Source organism: Poecilia mexicana, unplaced genomic scaffold (assembly GCF_051168715.1).
Source record: "Poecilia mexicana isolate PSO_F unplaced genomic scaffold, ASM5116871v1 scaffold_17, whole genome shotgun sequence".
Classification (NCBI taxonomy): domain Eukaryota; kingdom Metazoa; phylum Chordata; class Actinopteri; order Cyprinodontiformes; family Poeciliidae; genus Poecilia; species Poecilia mexicana.
The window spans coordinates 20186135-20205203 of NW_028263386.1; the positions used below are offsets into that span (position 1 = coordinate 20186135).

Below are 19069 nucleotides of genomic sequence, written 5' to 3' on the forward strand. Positions count from 1 at the left end.
TTAGCTATGCTACACTTCTCTTGTTAGTGTAGTCTCATCAGACAGCCGAGTGCATTTCAAAACTGTAATCTGTCTTTTTTTTTTTTGTTGAACTCAGTGATGGCTTTTTCCTTGTCGCATGTCAGAGCAGGAAATGTTTCACTGTAATAATCAAAACCTGTAACAGCTTCAGTCAGAAAATGTAGTTTCTTTAGTTCTAGAGTTGATTCATATATTTCTCAACAAAACAAATTCACCTCTGGGACACAGAACCAGGCTCCTTCCTGAGGTGTTTATTAACAGCGAGTAGAAGTAATTTTACTCAACGTAGCTTGTTTTAATGTGAAACCCTGAGGAAAACCCTTCTATCTAAGAAGAGTTTATATCTTCAACCACCGAGTTTTTCAGGGATATAGTTTAGACCTTATTTGACCTCCAGAAGCTTGCTTAAGAGGTTTCTGAAGTGTTCTGTCTTCCTCCTGGCAGGATCTTCACACACGCTAGAAACTTAGACAACCTAATCCTTTAAGCGCTTCTTCCTCCACTTGACAGCTTTCACCGCTGAGAGCTGTGGGTTTCATAGACACAGTGGCCACACATTGGCTCATGCAACAACTCTAAACTGCATGAGAAGCGTACGTATTTCAGAGCTTACCTGAACATTGCTCTGTGCATTCATGTTTGAGGTAAGCTTACATTAAGCAAGGCATTCGTGTTGGCCCTCCTCCTCATTTCGCCTTAACTATTGATCTTCAATTATAAACTGTGCATGACAATTAGCTGAAGATACACTCAAACGAGTTAGGAAACTGGGAGGCCCGTCAATTATCAGGCGAGGTAAGGAGGATTAAAGATGAACAAAAAATGGCCCTTCCAGCGGTAATCAATTAAACTTTTTTTTCAGATTTTGTGACATTAAAGCCACAATTTTATTAGAACTGTATGTGATAGATCAACAAAAATTAAGTGCCCTTGTTTCAAGAAATGCTTGTTGCAAACGGCAAAAGACTTCAGATCCAACTTTTCCACACAGTTGCCCATCGACCACATAGTCAAAATATTCTATGAAATAAATTTGAGTGTAAAACTAAAAATTCAGTGAATTTTCTGTACATAGATTTAAACCCTGCATGTCTCCCGCTGCCATGGAACCTGGTTTCTGTTCGTGAGTGGTCCCCACTTGAAAAGAGTATTTCGGACTAGAGGTGACAGGGAAAAGTGCGGCCAAATCCCAGATAGCGATGGTATGCTGCGGTGAGTCATGGGCGAGCTATGCAGCAGAAAGTTCCTGGCTCTATTCCCTGAAAAATCAAATTATTTGGACACAGAAGGTAGAACCGAACGGGAGAGGAGAGGGCAGCCAGACGTCTGCAGAGCCAAGCCGAGCTCTGTCACAAAGTGATAGAAATGAGGATGATTACCACAGGGTGTCTGCGTATGTGTGTGGGGGCACTGTGGCATGTGTACCTGATGATAACGACGAGTGTGTGAAAGTGTGTGTGGTGTTATCAGGTCAGGGTGGTGCCCTTGGCCTTGTAAGGCCGGTTATCTGGGGTTATATATTTGATCCCCGTCTCCCCTGCAGGTTCAGCAGATGCTTCATCTTCACCTGCCCTCTGTAAGTATGAACCCACTGCTGCGGCTTTCTGTTGGATTTCATTTAATACTTCATCGAAGTGAAAAACATGAATTTTAACCGATTACATATATAATAACAGAACAAGATGCTGATGAAAGTAAAATCATTTCAAATCATTTCATACATTTAGGAAGTCATGCCTCGATGTTTACATGTTTCCATTTCCTGCAGGTCTTTCAGTGATTTTCAGTCTGAAGACTTGAGCTCATCTTTCATCTGAGCTGAACCCACAGGTAAATTATACTTCCTCACATTTATAATGGTAATTATATCATAAAAAAAAAATCTAATATGTGACTATTTTCCCATTACTATGCTAAATTGCCAATAAATCCTTTGTACAAAGATGTAACTGTTCAGACATGGCACTGAACAGGCACTTCTCAATCGTCCATTTGTCCACAGTACTGCAGCCATGGGGGATGCAGAGATGTCTTCGTATGGTGCGGCGGCGCCGTACCTGAGGAAGTCGGAGAAGGAGCGAATGGAGGCCTCCACGCGTCCGTTCGACATCAAGAAGGAATGCTTCGTCCCAGATTCGGTGGAAGAGTTCGTGAAGGCAACCGTCATCAGCCGGGAGGGAGATAAGGTCACTGTGGAGACGCAGAATGGGAAGGTGAGTGCTTTAGTGTATCAGGCATAAATAATGTACTCTTTAACACCAATGCTTCAGGCGGTAAATAAAACCAGCTGTCAGTGAGTTTTCTCAGATATTTTACCAAAACGGAATGAGGTGAAGTTGGGGCAGGTAAGAAGGCATTAGGTTTACTCCTTGGTGTGTGTGTGTGAGAGTGTTTATCTGCGTGGAAATGTGTGAATAAATGTGAGTAGTATAGGGAATGAGATTGAAATTAGTGTCACTCTGGTGCCATTAGGCATTCACTCTCTATTTGCTCTACAAAAATAGAATGAGTCATGAATCGTTTACATGAATGGTGGCCTGCAAAAGTATTAATACCCCTTTATGTTTGTAACATTTTTTTGGTTTTAAAATGTGTGTTTTTATTGTGATTTTATGTGTCACAGAAACACTATGTGTTTCTATGTCTAAGACTTGAAAATCAATGTTCGCAAACACTTTGGCAATTAGAGCTTGAGCTAGACTTTCAGCTTAATTGCACCAAAATAAGTTAATTTGTGGGGCCCAATACAAATGCATGCAAAATTTTTCAGATTTCATTTTTTTTTTTTTTTACAATACGTCACTATCCTTTCACAAAAATGCTCAGCTCTGTGTTGATATATCCCCCAAGATCCCAATAAAGGAGACAAACCAAACTGAGGGACGTGAATTCCTTTTCAGGCCGGTGTATGAAAAACAAATAAAAAGATAAATGTATTAAACTTTCCTTGTTCCAGACTGTTACTGTCAAAGAGGCAGACATTCTGCAACAGAACCCTCCCAAGTTTGACAAGATCGAGGACATGGCCATGCTGACCTTCCTCCATGAGCCAGCCGTGCTGTTTAACCTCAAAGAGCGTTACGCAGCGTGGATGATCTACGTGAGTAGGCTTTTGGGCAACAAACAGTAAACTTTAATTAGTGCACGGCTCAGGAAGTTTTAATTCTATCCACCCAAACCTCGGAGAAACAGTGTGATTTTCTCTGATCTCTTAGACCTACTCTGGGCTGTTCTGTGTGACTGTCAACCCCTACAAGTGGCTGCCAGTCTACAACCAAGAGGTGGTCGTTGCCTACAGAGGAAAGAAGAGGAGCGAAGCTCCTCCTCACATCTTCTCCATCTCTGACAATGGCTACCAGTACATGCTGGCAGGTAAAGGCAATCAGTGACCTACAGAAAGCATTCTGAACAGGGTCTGTTGTCCTCACTGACAAAAATGTTTTTCGAAAACCTTTTGACAGACCGTGAAAACCAGTCAATTCTGATCACGTATGTAAAAACCTTCCATCTGAAATGTAGTACGATATGATCTAAAGTCAATATCTTATTCTGCATCCAGGAATGGACTTGTTTTGATGTGTAACTCTGCTCCCATAGTGGAGAATCTGGTGCAGGAAAGACTGTGAACACCAAGAGAGTCATTCAGTACTTTGCAAGTATTGCAGCTGGAAGTATTAAGAAAGACCCCAATGCAAAAGATAAGGTATGTGACGAGCTTTTTCAGGGCTCAGTGCAGCTGGAAAATCATACAAATTAAGTAATTTCTCTGGCAAAGCTATTTTTGCTTTTAGCAAAGGAATAAACTAAAGCTACCCTAACTATAAGCAAACTTTAAAAGTTAATGAATCTTTTGAGTTTAACATCACTTGATTCAGTTGGAAGTAGTCAGAGCTTCATGGTGGATCTTTCAGTAATTGTAATGTGTTTGTTTGACAGGGTACCCTGGAGGATCAAATCATTCAGGCTAACCCGGCTCTGGAGGCCTTTGGCAATGCCAAGACCATCAGGAATGACAACTCCTCCAGATTTGTGAGCGATTGCTTTCCATTCTTGATTATGTTTGTGTTATTTAGTGTCCCAATCATGCAAAAGGTTTGGTTTCAACACAGTGACTGTTTCGTATTCTGAAACCCTGATTTATCTTAAATTAGGTAACAGACCATTTTTTTCCCTCTTGTTGTACAAGATGGACAAATTATGTAGCAACAGAAGGCGAGGAGAAAAAGGAGCTAACTGACAAGATAATCTTTTGCAAATTGATCATTTTTTATTTTGTTCTTTCAGGGTAAATTCATCCGAATTCACTTCGATACCAGAGGAAAATTAGCTTCTGCTGATATCGAGACATGTAAGTATAAGCAGCCTTTTAGTTTTTGCAACCACAATTTTTCACTGTCTCATTTTTCTCATGGTTGTGACTTCTCTCTTGTTGTCTGAAGACCTGCTGGAGAAATCTCGAGTGACCTTCCAACTCAAGGCTGAGCGAGATTACCATATTTTCTACCAGATTCTTTCCAACAAGAAACCTGAAATCCTGGGTTAGCACAGTACAGTAGAAAAAGCAATTAATTATGTTGTAATGTTTTTTTGCTTGATGTTATCTTGATCTTTCTTATCCTCCAGAGATGCTGCTGATCACAAACAACCCGTACGACTATGCATTTATCTCTCAGGGGGAAACTCAAGTGGCCTCCATAGATGATGCAGAGGAACTGATGGCAACTGATGTAAGTTTCTCCATCTTTACTAGACATTAGTTTATGAAAAAGAAACATATGTAAAGGGAAATGTTAAATTTGTTGCAAAATATTTAGATGCGTAATAATATGGTTTACTGCAGTGGTTCTTAACCTTTTTTGAGGTACCAAACCCACCAGTTTCATATGCACATTCACTGAACCCTTCTGTAGTGATAAATAAAATATTATTTCCCCCCCCCCAAATTCAAGACATAGGGGTGACCCAAGTAGAGTCTAGTTGGGTCACCCCATGATCACTAAGTCTTCTTAAAAGGTAGAGTCTCTGAGAACAGTTCTTCAAAATATAGTCAGTGTTTTCAGCAAAGTTGAGCTGACTGTCCAGGAACAACCCAAGGTATTTAAAATTTGCCACAGTTTCAAAAGGTTGGCCATCGAGAGAACCTGGAACCACTTTAAGGTCTTGTTTATATCATTTAATTAGCTCTACATTCTTAAGAGAATGAAAAATTAACAATAAATAATAAAGACTTTGCGGCATTCTGATTTAGTAATGTAATTATATTAGTTGTGTTACCACCCCCACGCCACTAGACACAAGTTCAAATCCATGCTGACAGTGGAACTCCTTCAATCAGTGCTCCTCCTCAGCACTGACTGGCTAAGAAATGTAACGTGATCCTCTGCAGCAAGTGATGGCAAAGCAGGGCGTCATCACGACTTTACACAAGTGTGTCTTTACCTCCGCGGCAGAGGCTCCGCCGAACCTCTGAGACCGACTCATCGAACCCCTGGGGTTCCATCGAACCCAGGTTAAGAACCACTGCACTAAGCAGATCATCAGCTAAAGAATTTTATGTTTAATCTCACCTTATTTATTTATTTATTTTTTACCTTTTCTCATTCTCTAACAACCCCCATCTCAGCCTCTTACTGTGTTTACGAGTCGCCCCATTGTGAGATCTTCCGTTTACTCTTTACCACTGCAGCATAAAGTGACACTCAAACTGACACCCAAAACATTTGCAATGGAGGTTTTGTTCTTAGTTTGTTTGATTCATCTCCAGCTAACGTTCCGGACAAGAGGCAGGGTTCACCCTGGACAGGTCGCCAGTCTGTTGCAGGGCAACACAGAGACAGACAGGACACTTTAGAGAAACCAATTAATCTGACAGTCATGTTTTTGGACTGTGGGAGGAAGCTGGAGCACCCAGAGAGAACATGCAGACTCCATACAGAATAACTTGGTCTCCCGCGGGATATTTTGTCCCTATGGCCAGTGGCGCAACTGCACATTATTCAGGTGGATGCGAAGACTATGCTTAGTCTATGCTTATATTATGTCTATGGGTAGTACTACGTCTTTATAAGAAACTTAACATTGATGTGCGCATGCGCAGTATCACAAGGTACGCTGGATTTACGAGGTATGACAGGTGACCATGACGTCATGACAATCTTAAGTGATGCTATTTATTTATTTTTACACACCCTTTGGTGTGTTGCTGTTTGGATTGTTAATCTGACTATTATTATTATTAAAGAATCATTACACATTATGACTATATATATATATATATATATATATATATATATTATATTGTGTATTTATTTATTCATAGATATTTATATATATTACTATTTTTATTAAAGAATAATATTAAATAATATATATAGCTATTTGTTTATTTATATATATTTATTTTTATTCTTATTTTTATTAAAGAATATTAAAGAATATATATAGATAGATAGATTTGTTTTATTTATTTATGTATATAATTTTATTAAAGAATCAGTAAACATACATACAATATAAATACATTCATATTCATATATATATATATATATATATATATATATATATATATATATATATATATATATACTGCTCAAAAAAATAAAAAATAAAGGGAACATTTCACTTTAATTTTGTGTGTGGCTCCAAATCCAGGCCTCCATTGGTTAATAAATTTGATTTCCATTGATGATTTTTGTGTGATTTTGTTGTCAGCACATTCAACTTTGTACAGAACAAAGTATTCAATGAGAATATTTCATTCATTCAGATCTAGGATGTGTTATTTGAGTGTTCCCTTTATTTTTTTGAGCAGTGTATATATCAGTGCTCAGGGACTGAGCAGCTCATATATATATATATATATATATATATATATATATATATATATATATATATATATATATATATATATATATATGAGAGCTGCTCAGTGCCTGAGCACTTACCTGTGCGTCTGCCGGTGCTGATGATCCATCTGCCGGTCCCTCCATGTCCTCCTGCCAGCGCACCCAGCCTCCATCCCTCCATCTCTGCGTCTTCATTGTTCCATGCCGCCAATCGGTCACCCACCTCTGGCTCTTTAGTAGTCCAGTCTGCGCTGTTGCAAGGGTCCGGACAGGCCACAACTCCTTGACGATGACTCCATGCCGGTCGTGTTCCTCCCACTATCTTCTTGATCAGTTGTCACTCTGACCCCAACACTGTACTCATCCTGTCCTTCTGTGGCCTTTTCATAGATGAAGATGTACCCATTTCTGCAAATGTCAACTCCACAGTCGATATCTGCCAGTGATACCCGCTCATCCTCTGCCTTAAACACCAGCTCTCCACACATTAGATATGTGTAAAGGCTGCTGGTGTCAGACGTTGTTGCCTTTTTCAAGCAAATAACTGAGGACAGATGGTATATCTGACTCCCAGTTTTTACAGGAACTTCAAGGGCTGTGTCAGGTATCACAGGATGTCTGATATTGTCTGGACTGTCTGGCCATGGCAGTATCAGGGTCATCACATCTGTACCATTTAAAAAGCTATCGTTCTTTGTGTCGGAGTTGCAGGTGCCACAATTTTCTGAAGTCCTATCCCAATATCTCCATAGAAGACTACATGTTGTGTCATCTTCTTGTTCCTTAGGAAGAGGAATGACAGGACCAAGGGTTTGGATAATTTGTGAACTCTTCTGACATTGTTCACAACAGTCAGCTGTGTACAGTTTACAGTCTGTGGTGATGCCAGACTGGGCCAGATAATGCAACATGTAAAACATCAGGACTCCTGGCTTTTCCTGATGTTTTACATCCCTGATCTGCAGAGTGTCTAGGAGTTCATTCTGAACTGCAAACAGTTCATGTGGGGGAAAGTCTCTGCCTGGATGGTGGATTGCTTCAGAGAAAAAGTTTGCAAACAATGGTGTCTCTGCAAACAAATCTGCAATCTCCTTGGGAAACTGAGCCACAAACCTTCTCACAATGGTCAAATTCATGACGCTTTGCGTGGCGGCATTCATCCAGCAATTGAAAAATGAGTTGGAAAATTTACAGAAGTACATAGCTGGATCAAGATTTACATCCATCTGGATGAAATCATCTGTGTCACTTTGATTTCCATCTTCAGAGTTTTCTTCTTCTGAAGAAGATTCCTCTGACGACGAAAACTCATACACGTCTCCAAAATGTTCAGACACATTTACAGCATTTGAGCTTCCCAAACGACCGTCCTCATCCTTAGAGGACGCATCCAGTTCTTCAGCATCCATGCTGTAAATATGGTCAGGATCATTTTGAGAGTCAATGTCTGAGCTTTCTTGATCAGAAAAGCATTCTTCTGATGAGGAATACTCTGAGATTTAATCAAAATGTGACTCAGGAGTCCCAGCATTTTCTTTGTTAAAGGAAACATCACCGTTTGTAGCGTCCATGATCTCAGAAGGGTCTGTGGAATTTTGATTTCCATCTTCAGAGTTTTCTTCTTCTGAAGAAGATTCCTCTGCCGACGAAAAGTCATACACTTCTTCAAAATGTTCAGACACATTTACAGCATTTGAGCTTCCCAAACGACCGTCCTCATCCTTAGAGGACAAATCAAGTTCTTCAGCATCCATGCTGCAAATATGGTCAGAATCATTTTGAGTATCATTGTGTGAGCTTTCGTCATCAGAAAACTGTTCTTCTGCTGAAGAAAACTCTGAGCTTTCATCAAAATGTGACTCATCAGTCTCAGCATCTCCCAAATCCTCCTCGATGGTTTCTTCCTCAACTTCAGAGGAAGCATCCATGTCTTCCGGCATGATCTCCTCAAAACCAAAGTATTTCCATCTGTTGTGGTCTTTGCTTTCCACTAAAAGTCCTTGGTGTTGTACCGAATCATCTCTGTGTTCTGAGTTTTCTTCCGCGACATCCTCAAAACCGAAGTATTTAAAACGGTCGTCAGCAGGTCTCGCGTCTGGAATATCTTCATCCCTAGTCTTATATCCCAGGAGTTTTTCAACTCCCTTCGTCACAAGATAGCCGAGGCCCCAACCGATCGTAAGAAGCATTTTTACTGCTCTGGAAATACTAAAATCACTCTCTGAAATTGTCTGTCTCGAAGTGTTCTTCCTCCAACCAAGTTGAAAAGCAAACTGAGGATTCTTGTATTCCAAATGATGATGATAATCTTTTGAAGCTTTATGACATCATCGATGTGAACATCGATGACATGATGATGTCAAACAACCATGTGTCAGGTTCTTGTTGGTTTTTAGTTGCTATGGAAACACAATGTATGATGTAAGACCACAGTCAATTAAAAATCCATTCGTAGACATCTAAATTCGTGAATGTAAGTCAATAAATGTGCATAAATTTAGGTTTTGTATTTGTCCTGTTTTCCAACTCATACATACGTGTAGAAATCAATTATTTTACCTATGAGAATACCTATAAATAAATAAATTAATACAAGTATTTTTGATAGGTTTTATGGAGAGAGTATTTTTCCAGAAGTTCGACACACATCAGTCACATTTAGAAACTGGCTCTAAGCCATCTGCTTGATCTGTTTTGAACTGAGTGAGGAGGATCCTCTTAAACTTATCATGTCTTGCCTTATTTGCCTGCTCTGTTCATAAGGAAAACATTTAACAACATCTAATAATTACATTGTTATTATTATTATTATTATTATTATTATTATTATTACTATTTTACATTTGAACTCAGTGACAAGAATGATGCACTACTGAGATGTGACTTTTTTTCTTCAGAATGCCTTCGATGTGTTGGGCTTTACTCAAGAAGAAAAAAACTCAGTGTACAAGCTCACTGGTGCCATCATGCACTATGGCAACATGAAGTTTAAGCAGCGGCCTCGCGAGGAGCAAGCAGAGGCCGATGGCACCGAGGGTGAGAAAAGAACTCTGAAATTTGTAAGCATGCAGAAACTTGATGTGTATTCAGCATTGCTGTTTGTGTGTTTTTTTAAGATGCTGACAAATCAGCGTATCTGATGGGCCTAAACTCTGCTGACCTCATCAAAGGTCTCTGTCACCCAAGAGTCAAAGTGGGGAATGAGTGGGTCACCAAGGGACAAAATGTTGCCCAGGTAAAACAAAAAGACACCCTTAAAACAGTTTAATTTGTGGGTTTGTATATAATATCTCCATTTTATATTCTCTGAGGCAAATATACTCCAAACTAAACTTGAACCTTTCTTTTTTAAATGTGGCTTACGGTCCATTTCACAGGTGTACTATGCTGTTGGAGCTTTGTCCAAAGCTGTTTATGAGAAGATGTTTCTGTGGATGGTCATGAGAATCAACCAGTCACTGGAGACAAAGCAGCCTCGTCAGTACTTCATTGGAGTGCTGGACATTGCTGGGTTTGAGATCTTTGATGTAAGTTATCTTGCTTGCAAATAATGATCAGATCTACAAGTAATCTAAATGGAACAATTAACGTATTTTCTTTCTTTTTTAGTTCAACACATTTGAGCAGCTGTGCATCAACTTCACCAATGAAAAACTGCAACAGTTTTTCAACCACCACATGTTTGTGCTGGAGCAGGAAGAGTACAAGAAAGAGGGGATTGAATGGACTTTCATTGACTTTGGTATGGATCTGCAGGCCTGTATTGACCTGATTGAAAAGGTGAGAATCAGAATATTAAATATATGGAGAAAGTAAAAGGTCATTTGTGTTTCAAACCACTTTCATTACTCTTTCAGCCCATGGGAATCATGTCCATCCTCGAAGAGGAGTGCATGTTTCCCAAAGCCTCTGATGCTACATTTAAAGCTAAGCTTTATGACAATCATCTGGGAAAATCGAGCAACTTCCAGAAACCCAGGATTGTTAAAGGCAAACCAGAGGCCCATTTTGCCCTGGTCCACTATGCTGGAACTGTTGATTATAATATCAACAACTGGCTGGTGAAGAACAAGGATCCTCTGAATGAGACCGTTGTTGGGCTGTACCAGAAGTCTACACTCAAACTGCTTGGTATTCTGTTTGCAAACTATGCAGGAGCCGATTCAGGTATTCCACCATGAGTATTTTGCTTTGTAGAAAATGGATAAGCATAGCATGCTTGCATTAACGTAAAATACTAATTCTACGCATTTCACATTAAAGCAATGTCTGAAGCCAGTGAGGGTAAAAAAGAAAAGAAGAAGAAAGGATCATCGTTTCAGACCGTGTCTGCTCTCCATAGGGTAGAGTATGCATTACTTCATTTCCGGTAAATGTATGGCTTAAAAATCCAAATTCTATATATTTTTGCATATCCATATTACAGGAGAACCTGAATAAGTTAATGACCAATCTGAGGTCTACCCACCCTCACTTTGTACGCTGCATCATCCCCAACGAGACCAAGACTCCTGGGGCCATGGAGAATCCTCTGGTGATGCACCAGCTGCGTTGTAACGGTGTGCTGGAAGGCATCAGGATCTGCAGGAAAGGCTTCCCCAACAGGATCCTCTATGGGGACTTCAAGCAGAGGTATTACCTTACTATGTAGCTTAGTACGTCCCACAAGCCTTACTCTGCAAAGTCCAGCTAAGAAATATATAATTTCCCAGATATCGTATCTTGAATCCTGCTGCCATACCTGAGGGACAGTTCATTGACAGCAGGAAGGGAGCCGAAAAACTTCTCGGATCTCTTGATATTGATCATAACCAGTACAAGTTTGGGCACACAAAGGTACCGCCTGGATTTTCTAAGACAAAAGAGAACAAAAGATATGAAATACGACACAGACGGGCAAAAATAGGTAACTTTTTAAAATTAAATGCCACATTTAGGTGTTCTTCAAGGCTGGACTGCTGGGTCTACTCGAGGAGATGAGAGATGAGCGTCTTTCCAAAATCATCACTGCAATTCAAGCCAGGTCTCGTGGTCTTTTGTCTCGCATAGAGTATCAGAAGATGGTGGAGCGCAGGTTTGTTTCATTCAACTTACAATGTTCTTTACACATTACACAGTTATCTGCTTGTGGTCATATTTTCAATAAAAGTGTTTTAATATAAATATAAATATATATATATATATATATATATATATATATATATATATATATATATATTTATTTATTTATTTTTTTATTTTTTATTTTTTTTTTTTTTTTAAACAGGGATGCCCTATTGGTAATCCAGTGGAACATCCGTGCCTTCATGGGGGTCAAGAATTGGCCCTGGATGAAGTTGTTCTTCAAGATCAAACCTCTCCTGAAATCTGCTGAAGCAGAAAAGGAGATGGCCAACATGAAGGAAGAATTCCTGAAACTGAAAGAGGCCTATGCAAAATCTGAAGCTCGCAGAAAAGAGCTGGAAGAAAAAATGGTCTCCCTTCTGCAAGAGAAGAATGACCTGCAGCTCCAAGTCCAAACTGTAAGAATGACAATATTTATAAATTTTCTCTGAAGATGTTGTTGAGTCCCCCTCACACCCCCACTAATAACTCATGTTTGACAGGAACAAGATAATCTCTGTGATGCAGAGGAGCGATGTGAGGGCCTGATCAAAAACAAAATCCAACTGGAAGCAAAAATCAAGGAGCTGACAGAAAGACTGGAGGATGAGGAGGAGATCAATGCTGAACTGACAGGCAAGAAGAGAAAGCTGGAAGATGAATGCTCTGAGTTAAAGAAGGACATTGACGACTTAGAGCTAACTCTGGCAAAGGTGGAGAAAGAGAAACATGCTACAGAGAACAAGGTGCAATAAAGACTAACCACTACACTAAAACACATCATGCTCTCAAATACCATTGGTTCACGCTAAAAACCTTTTGGCCTATAGGTCAAGAACCTGACAGAGGAGATGGCTGCTTTGGACGAAATCATCGCCAAACTCACCAAGGAGAAAAAAGCTTTACAGGAAGCTCATCAACAAACCCTGGATGACCTGCAGAGTGAGGAAGACAAAGTCAACACTCTGACCAAGGCCAAGACGAAGCTGGAGCAGCAAGTGGACGATGTAAGATGACATTGAATAGAATCAAAATACAGTAACTTGACAATATTCTAAACTGTACTGTAAAATGCTAAACAGTTACAACAGTTATTTCTTTGTTTTTAGCTTGAAGGATCCCTTGAGCAAGAGAAGAAGATTAGGATGGATCTTGAGAGGGCGAAGAGGAAGCTGGAGGGTGACTTAAAGTTGAGCCAGGAGTCCATAATGGATCTCGAAAATGATAAGCAACAGCTGGAGGAGCGCCTGAAAAAGTATACACCTACTATAACATTTTGTAATTAATTTAGTCACAAAACATCATTGGTCAATGTTTTTGTAGCCCAGAACTAACAAGAAAAAATCCTGCAGGAAAGACTTTGAAATCAGTCAGCTGAACAGCAAGCTGGAAGATGATCTGGCTATAATCAGCCAACTTCAGAAGAAGTTAAAAGAGCTGCAGGTAAAACCTCGACATTACATGACCATTATCAAAGTTCTACACAAGTTCACAAAGTACTGATGCAACAAATTTACACCACTCCAATGGTAGGCCCGCGTGGAGGAACTAGAGGAAGAGCTTGAAGCAGAACGAGCTGCTCGAGCCAAGGTGGAGAAGCAGAGAGCAGACTTGGCTAGAGAGTTAGAGGAGATCAGTGAGAGACTGGAGGAGGCTGGAGGAGCAACAGCCGCCCAGATTGAGATGAACAAGAAGAGGGAGGCCGAGTTCCAGAAACTCCGCAGAGACCTCGAAGAGGCCACCCTGCACCACGAAGCCACTACTGCCACACTCAGGAAGAAACAAGCCGACACTGTTGCTGACCTGGGAGAGCAGATTGACAACCTGCAGAGAGTCAAGCAGAAGCTGGAGAAAGAGAAGAGCGAGCTCAAACTGGAGCTGGATGATGTTGTGTCCAGTATGGAGCAAATTGTCAAGTCCAAGGTACGTGTGGTGTTCTGATAGCTTTCTAGATAACATCCATCCATCCATTTTCTTTACGCCCTCCCCACTTAGTGGAGTCGGGAGGGGGTACTGGTGCCTATCTCCAGCTAACGTTTCGGACGAGAGTCTGTGCCCTGCGACAGTCTGGCGACCTGTCCAGGGTGTACCCCGCCTCTCGCCACAGAGACACACAACCATGCACACACACTCACTCACACCTAGGGACAATTTAGAGAAAAAAAATTGACCTGACAGTCATGTTTTTGGACTGTGGGAGGAAACCGGAGTACCTGGAGAAAACCCACGCATGCACAGGGACAACATGCAAACTCCATGCAGAAAGACTGGGGCCAGGAATCAAACCCAGAACCTTCTTGCTGCAAGGCAACAGCTCTACCAACTGTGCCACTGTGCAGCCCCTTTCTAGATAACAACCTCAGCAAAAAAAAATACTATGCAAGGTCTGTGATATGTGCACTATTTCTTTACAGACCATCCTGGAGAAAACTTGCAGAACTTTAGAGGATCAAACAAATGAATACAGAACAAAATGTGATGAATACCAAAGATCTCTCAATGACTTCACCACCCAGAAAGCCAAACTTCAAGCTGAGAATGGTTAGTCTTTTTTCCCACTTAGAAAATTAATGGTTTTCTATAAAAAGGCGTGCACATGTGAACGTTTTTACATCTACAGATGAGCTTTCAAGACAAATGGAGGAGAAAGAATCACTTATTTCTCAGCTCACCAGAGGAAAAAATTCCTACAATCAACAGCTTGAAGACCTAAAACGACAACTGGAAGAAGAGATAAAGGTATGAAATAATTTCTGGATAATATAGAACAAATTATTATTTTTTAAATTTTATTTTACAAAAAAAGAAAACAAAGGTTAAGTCATATATCACATATAATTTATCTTGACCTCAGGCCAAGAATGCATTAGCCCATGCGGTGCAGTCTGCTCGCCATGACTGTGACCTCCTGAGGGAGCAGTACGAGGAGGAGCAGGAGGCCAAGGCTGAACTGCAGCGCAGCATGTCCAAGGCCAACACTGAGGTGGCTCAGTGGAGAACCAAGTACGAAACTGATGCCATCCAGAGAACCGAGGAACTGGAGGAAGCCAAGTGAGCACAGCACATTTGAATTTCAGTGACTGTACAAACTTTGAAAGCAGCCAATCCCAATCCAGGATTCTTCCATAATCCAGGAAGAAGCTGGCTCAGCGTCTGCAGGAGGCTGAGGAGGCTGTTGAAGCAGTGAATGCCAAATGCTCCTCTCTGGAGAAGACCAAACACAGACTGCAGAATGAGATCGAAGATCTCATGGTGGATGTGGAGAGGTCTAATGCTGCTGCTGCTGCTCTGGACAAGAAGCAAAGGAACTTTGACAAAGTATGTTGGACATTTTCTTTAAAACAACACGCAAACAATGCTGGTCCACCATCACATAAAAATAATAACCACATGTATGAGAAAACTAACAAGCACATGGCATAATTTAGTGTGTGATTATTTATTTACCAATACGTGAGAAAACCAGATTGCTTATAAAACTAGAACAAGTCATGACTCTTAGCTGCCAATCACACTCAGTGCTAAATGTGCTAATGACAGAGAAACAACTTAACATTATAGGAAAACTGTTTATTGGCCATCTTTGGTAGCAATGCTAACTAGCATGAGAGTTCGTGATAGGCTCTGTTACGAGAAACTAGCTGAAGCATATCAGAAAGCAATGGGGAGGATATGGTATGAGCAGAATGTTTTGGTTAAATGCATAACAAGCAATACGATACATCATTGTTGCTGTATTATTGTTTAATTTGGATATATTAAACATATCCATATATTAGGTATATCACCATGTACCTAACTGCTATATGATGAAACTGTAAATAACATCTGCATGAATTTTTTTTTTCACATAATGATGCTTTTATCAAAGAAAAAAAAATGATAGTAGAAAACTTAATGTGTCAAGGAGATTTCACAACCTGATTTGAATCTCAATGTCCAGGTCTTGTCAGAGTGGAAACAGAAGTATGAAGAGTCTCAGTGTGAGCTGGAGAGTTCTCAGAAAGAAGCCAGATCTCTGAGCACCGAACTCTTCAAACTTAAAAACTCCTACGAAGAGTCTCTTGAACATCTGGAGACCATGAAGAGGGAGAACAAGAACCTTCAAGGTAGTACATCACTGAACGTGAACTTACAAATGTAAAATAGGCAAGGCAAAACTGAATGGTCGCTCTTTCATCAACAGAGGAAATTTCTGACCTCACTGAGCAACTTGGTGAAGGTGGAAAAACCGTTCATGAGTTGGAAAAAGCTCGAAAGCAGCTGGAGCAGGAAAAGGGGGAGATTCAGTCTGCCCTAGAAGAAGCAGAGGTAAGACTATAACCAACTTAGGTTAATACATAGCTTAAAAATAAAAGTCAAATTTCAAACCAGAGACCGGATCTGTGTCAAAGGGTTCCCTTGAACACGAGGAAGGCAAGATACTGAGAGTTCAGCTTGAGTTTAACCAGATTAAGAGTGATATGGAGCGCAAACTGGCTGAGAAAGATGAGGAGATGGAGCAGTGCAAGAGGAACCTGCAGAGGACAATCGACACCCTGCAGAGTTCTCTTGAGGCCGAGTGCCGCAGCAGGAATGAAGCCCTTCGTCTGAAAAAGAAGATGGAGGGAGACCTCAACGAGATGGAGATCCAGCTTAGCCAAGCCAACAGGCAGGCGGCTGAGTCCCAGAAACAACTCAAATCTGTTCATGCACATCTGAAGGTAAACTCAAACAGAAACTCATTTTCTACTCTTTCAATTATCTACGTGCATTAATGTGGTTAATGCCATTCTGTAAAGGATTGCCAAATTCAGCTGGATGAGTCGGTTCGGGCCAACGATGATTTCAAAGAGAACATGGCCATCGTTGAAAGACGCAACAACCTGCTTCAGGCAGAACTGGAGGAACTGAGGGCCGCTTTGGAGCAAACCGAACGAAGCCGCAAGCTTGCTGAGCAAGAGCTGCTGGATGTTAGTGAGCGGGTGCAGCTACTGCACTCACAGGTGAGGCTACATCTCAAAGGTAACGATACTTTCTGTATGGAAAAATAACAGCTTCACAAACTCTCAAATATCTCATTTTAAAATCATGCAGAACACCAGCCTGATAAACCAGAAGAAGAAGCTGGAGGGTGATACAGTCCAGCTTCAATCTGAAGTGGAGGACTCGCTACAGGAATGCAGAAATGCTGAAGAGAAGGCCAAGAAGGCCATCACTGATGCTGCCATGATGGCTGAGGAGCTGAAGAAAGAGCAGGACACCAGCGCTCACCTGGAGCGCATGAAGAAGAACATGGAGCAGACCATCAAAGATCTGCAGCACCGTCTGGATGAAGCTGAACAGATCGCCATGAAGGGAGGCAAGAAGCAGGTCCAGAAACTCGAGGCCAGGGTGAGCTCATCTGTTTTTGCACATATGTACTGAAAATATGTAGTATATTTGCAAATGAACAAAACACTGGAAAATATAAGGTATGCACAAAATGTCTTAAGGTGCGGGAACTAGAAAACGAAGTAGAAATGGAGCAGAAGAAAAGCAGTGAAGCTGTGAAAGGAGTCCGTAAATATGAGCGCCGCATCAAGGAGCTGACCTATCAGGTGTGCTGAATGAAATAGCCAGTATCCCACAATGCTATTTAAGCTTCATTTAGCAGCAGTTTGATATACTGATATATATATGGTCTCTCATCATCTACAGACTGAAGAAGATCGAAAAAATATCGCCCGACTGCAAGACTTGGTGGACAAACTGCAGCTGAAAGTCAAAGCCTACAAAAGATCTGCTGAGGAGGCTGTAAGTATGAAGATGTGTGAAAGTAATTATATGAATTCCTCAATGAATATTTCTGTTTCCTGTTTTATTTTTAACCAGGAGGAACAGGCTAATGTTCATCTTTCCAAGTTCCGAAAGCTGCAGCATGAGCTGGACGAGGCTGAAGAGAGAGCCGACATCGCCGAGTCTCAAGTAAACAAGATGCGAGTCAAGAGCCGCGACACTGGCCCCAAGGTAGGAGGCATGCAATTTTTATCAAAAAAACTTCCATGTACACTTAGTGTGTGCTGATGCCACAGCACGCTGAATACTAAATGGATGTTTCTCTTTCTCTCTCTCGCTCTCTCTCCAAATTTCGGGGCTGCAACAGAAAGGGTTTGATGAGGAGTGAAGCGTTGGAGTCTGCTGAAATCTTTCCGCCTGCTGTGTGTTGTAGATCCCCTTCACTGTCACTATTCACAACCCATAGTCCTAATAAAACCACATTAAAAAGTGCAGTCCACACATTCTTGTCTTTGTTATGTCTTCTTTAATCTTATCCTGAACAATGTGTTGAAGGGAAATTTGAAAATACAAATTTGCTCCCAGTTTGAAGGCCTTAACACAGAATAGGATAATTTGTTGTTCTCTTAAACACTTATGAGTTAGAAGAGAGTATAAATAGGAATAGCCTTTGTTGTCCATAGCCTAGAAATTCCTCTGATTCAGTTTTTATTTATTTGATTCAGCTAAAATAATATAAACATAATAAATACCAACCCAGTCAAAGATCGATGTCAGCTCAATTTTATTTGATAGGAATAAACAAATTGATTGAATTAAACATTGTTACGGCCTGAATGCTGCATTTATGTTGGGTTTTTGTTTGTTTCCATAAATTGTTGATTTTCTTGATTTTACACATAATCTAAATGATAAATACCATCTCAAATATATGCATTGACTCTATTCCACGGTTCGTACTAGTTTTTCATGTCATACTTTCCCCAGATTTAAATACATAGTCTATTTTTGAAGTATAAGTATAAAAGATGATCACCCACAGGACGATGACATCACCACCATACTTGACATTTTTGGATTAAGAATAAAAGCCAAGTCCCTCCTCCAAAACCAAATGAACTCTAGACATAAATGACAAGAAGCAATATTTGTGTGGGTGTCTGCATATATTTGAGCCTCTGTTGTTGATTTCCCCTGTGTTCAGTTGCATCCTAAAATGCCCAAATTTAATAAAAACATTCACGTACATGCTGTGTGTATATAAGCTTTTTATTAGTCATGATCAGGTTTGGTGATGACGCAACACGAGGGCGAGGTGTAGACTTAAATTGGACAAAATAGGG

At 40.5% G+C, this 19069-nt stretch overlaps 1 protein-coding gene across 1 annotated transcript; it reads left to right on the plus strand.

Annotated features, from left to right (window-relative positions):
* The first annotated feature begins 1628 nt into the window (after window positions 1–1628).
* Window positions 1629–18229, plus strand: LOC106912246 (myosin-7-like). Its single transcript, XM_088015081.1, has 37 exons — window positions 1629–2234; window positions 2978–3121; window positions 3237–3393; window positions 3483–3510; window positions 3619–3764; window positions 3956–4050; window positions 4306–4369; window positions 4461–4559; window positions 4645–4748; window positions 9764–9902; window positions 9983–10101; window positions 10244–10393; window positions 10476–10646; window positions 10724–11033; window positions 11130–11209; window positions 11293–11498; window positions 11579–11702; window positions 11804–11940; window positions 12133–12388; window positions 12473–12715; window positions 12800–12976; window positions 13079–13224; window positions 13322–13412; window positions 13503–13892; window positions 14384–14510; window positions 14590–14708; window positions 14824–15020; window positions 15104–15287; window positions 15913–16078; window positions 16156–16280; window positions 16364–16672; window positions 16751–16954; window positions 17046–17342; window positions 17444–17548; window positions 17649–17744; window positions 17823–17957; window positions 18094–18229. The coding sequence occupies exons 1-37, from the start codon at window positions 2034–2036 to the stop codon at window positions 18112–18114; spliced, it is 5862 nt and encodes a 1953-aa protein (XP_087871207.1). The 5' UTR covers window positions 1629–2033; the 3' UTR covers window positions 18115–18229.
* The last annotated feature ends 840 nt before the right edge of the window (window positions 18230–19069 follow it).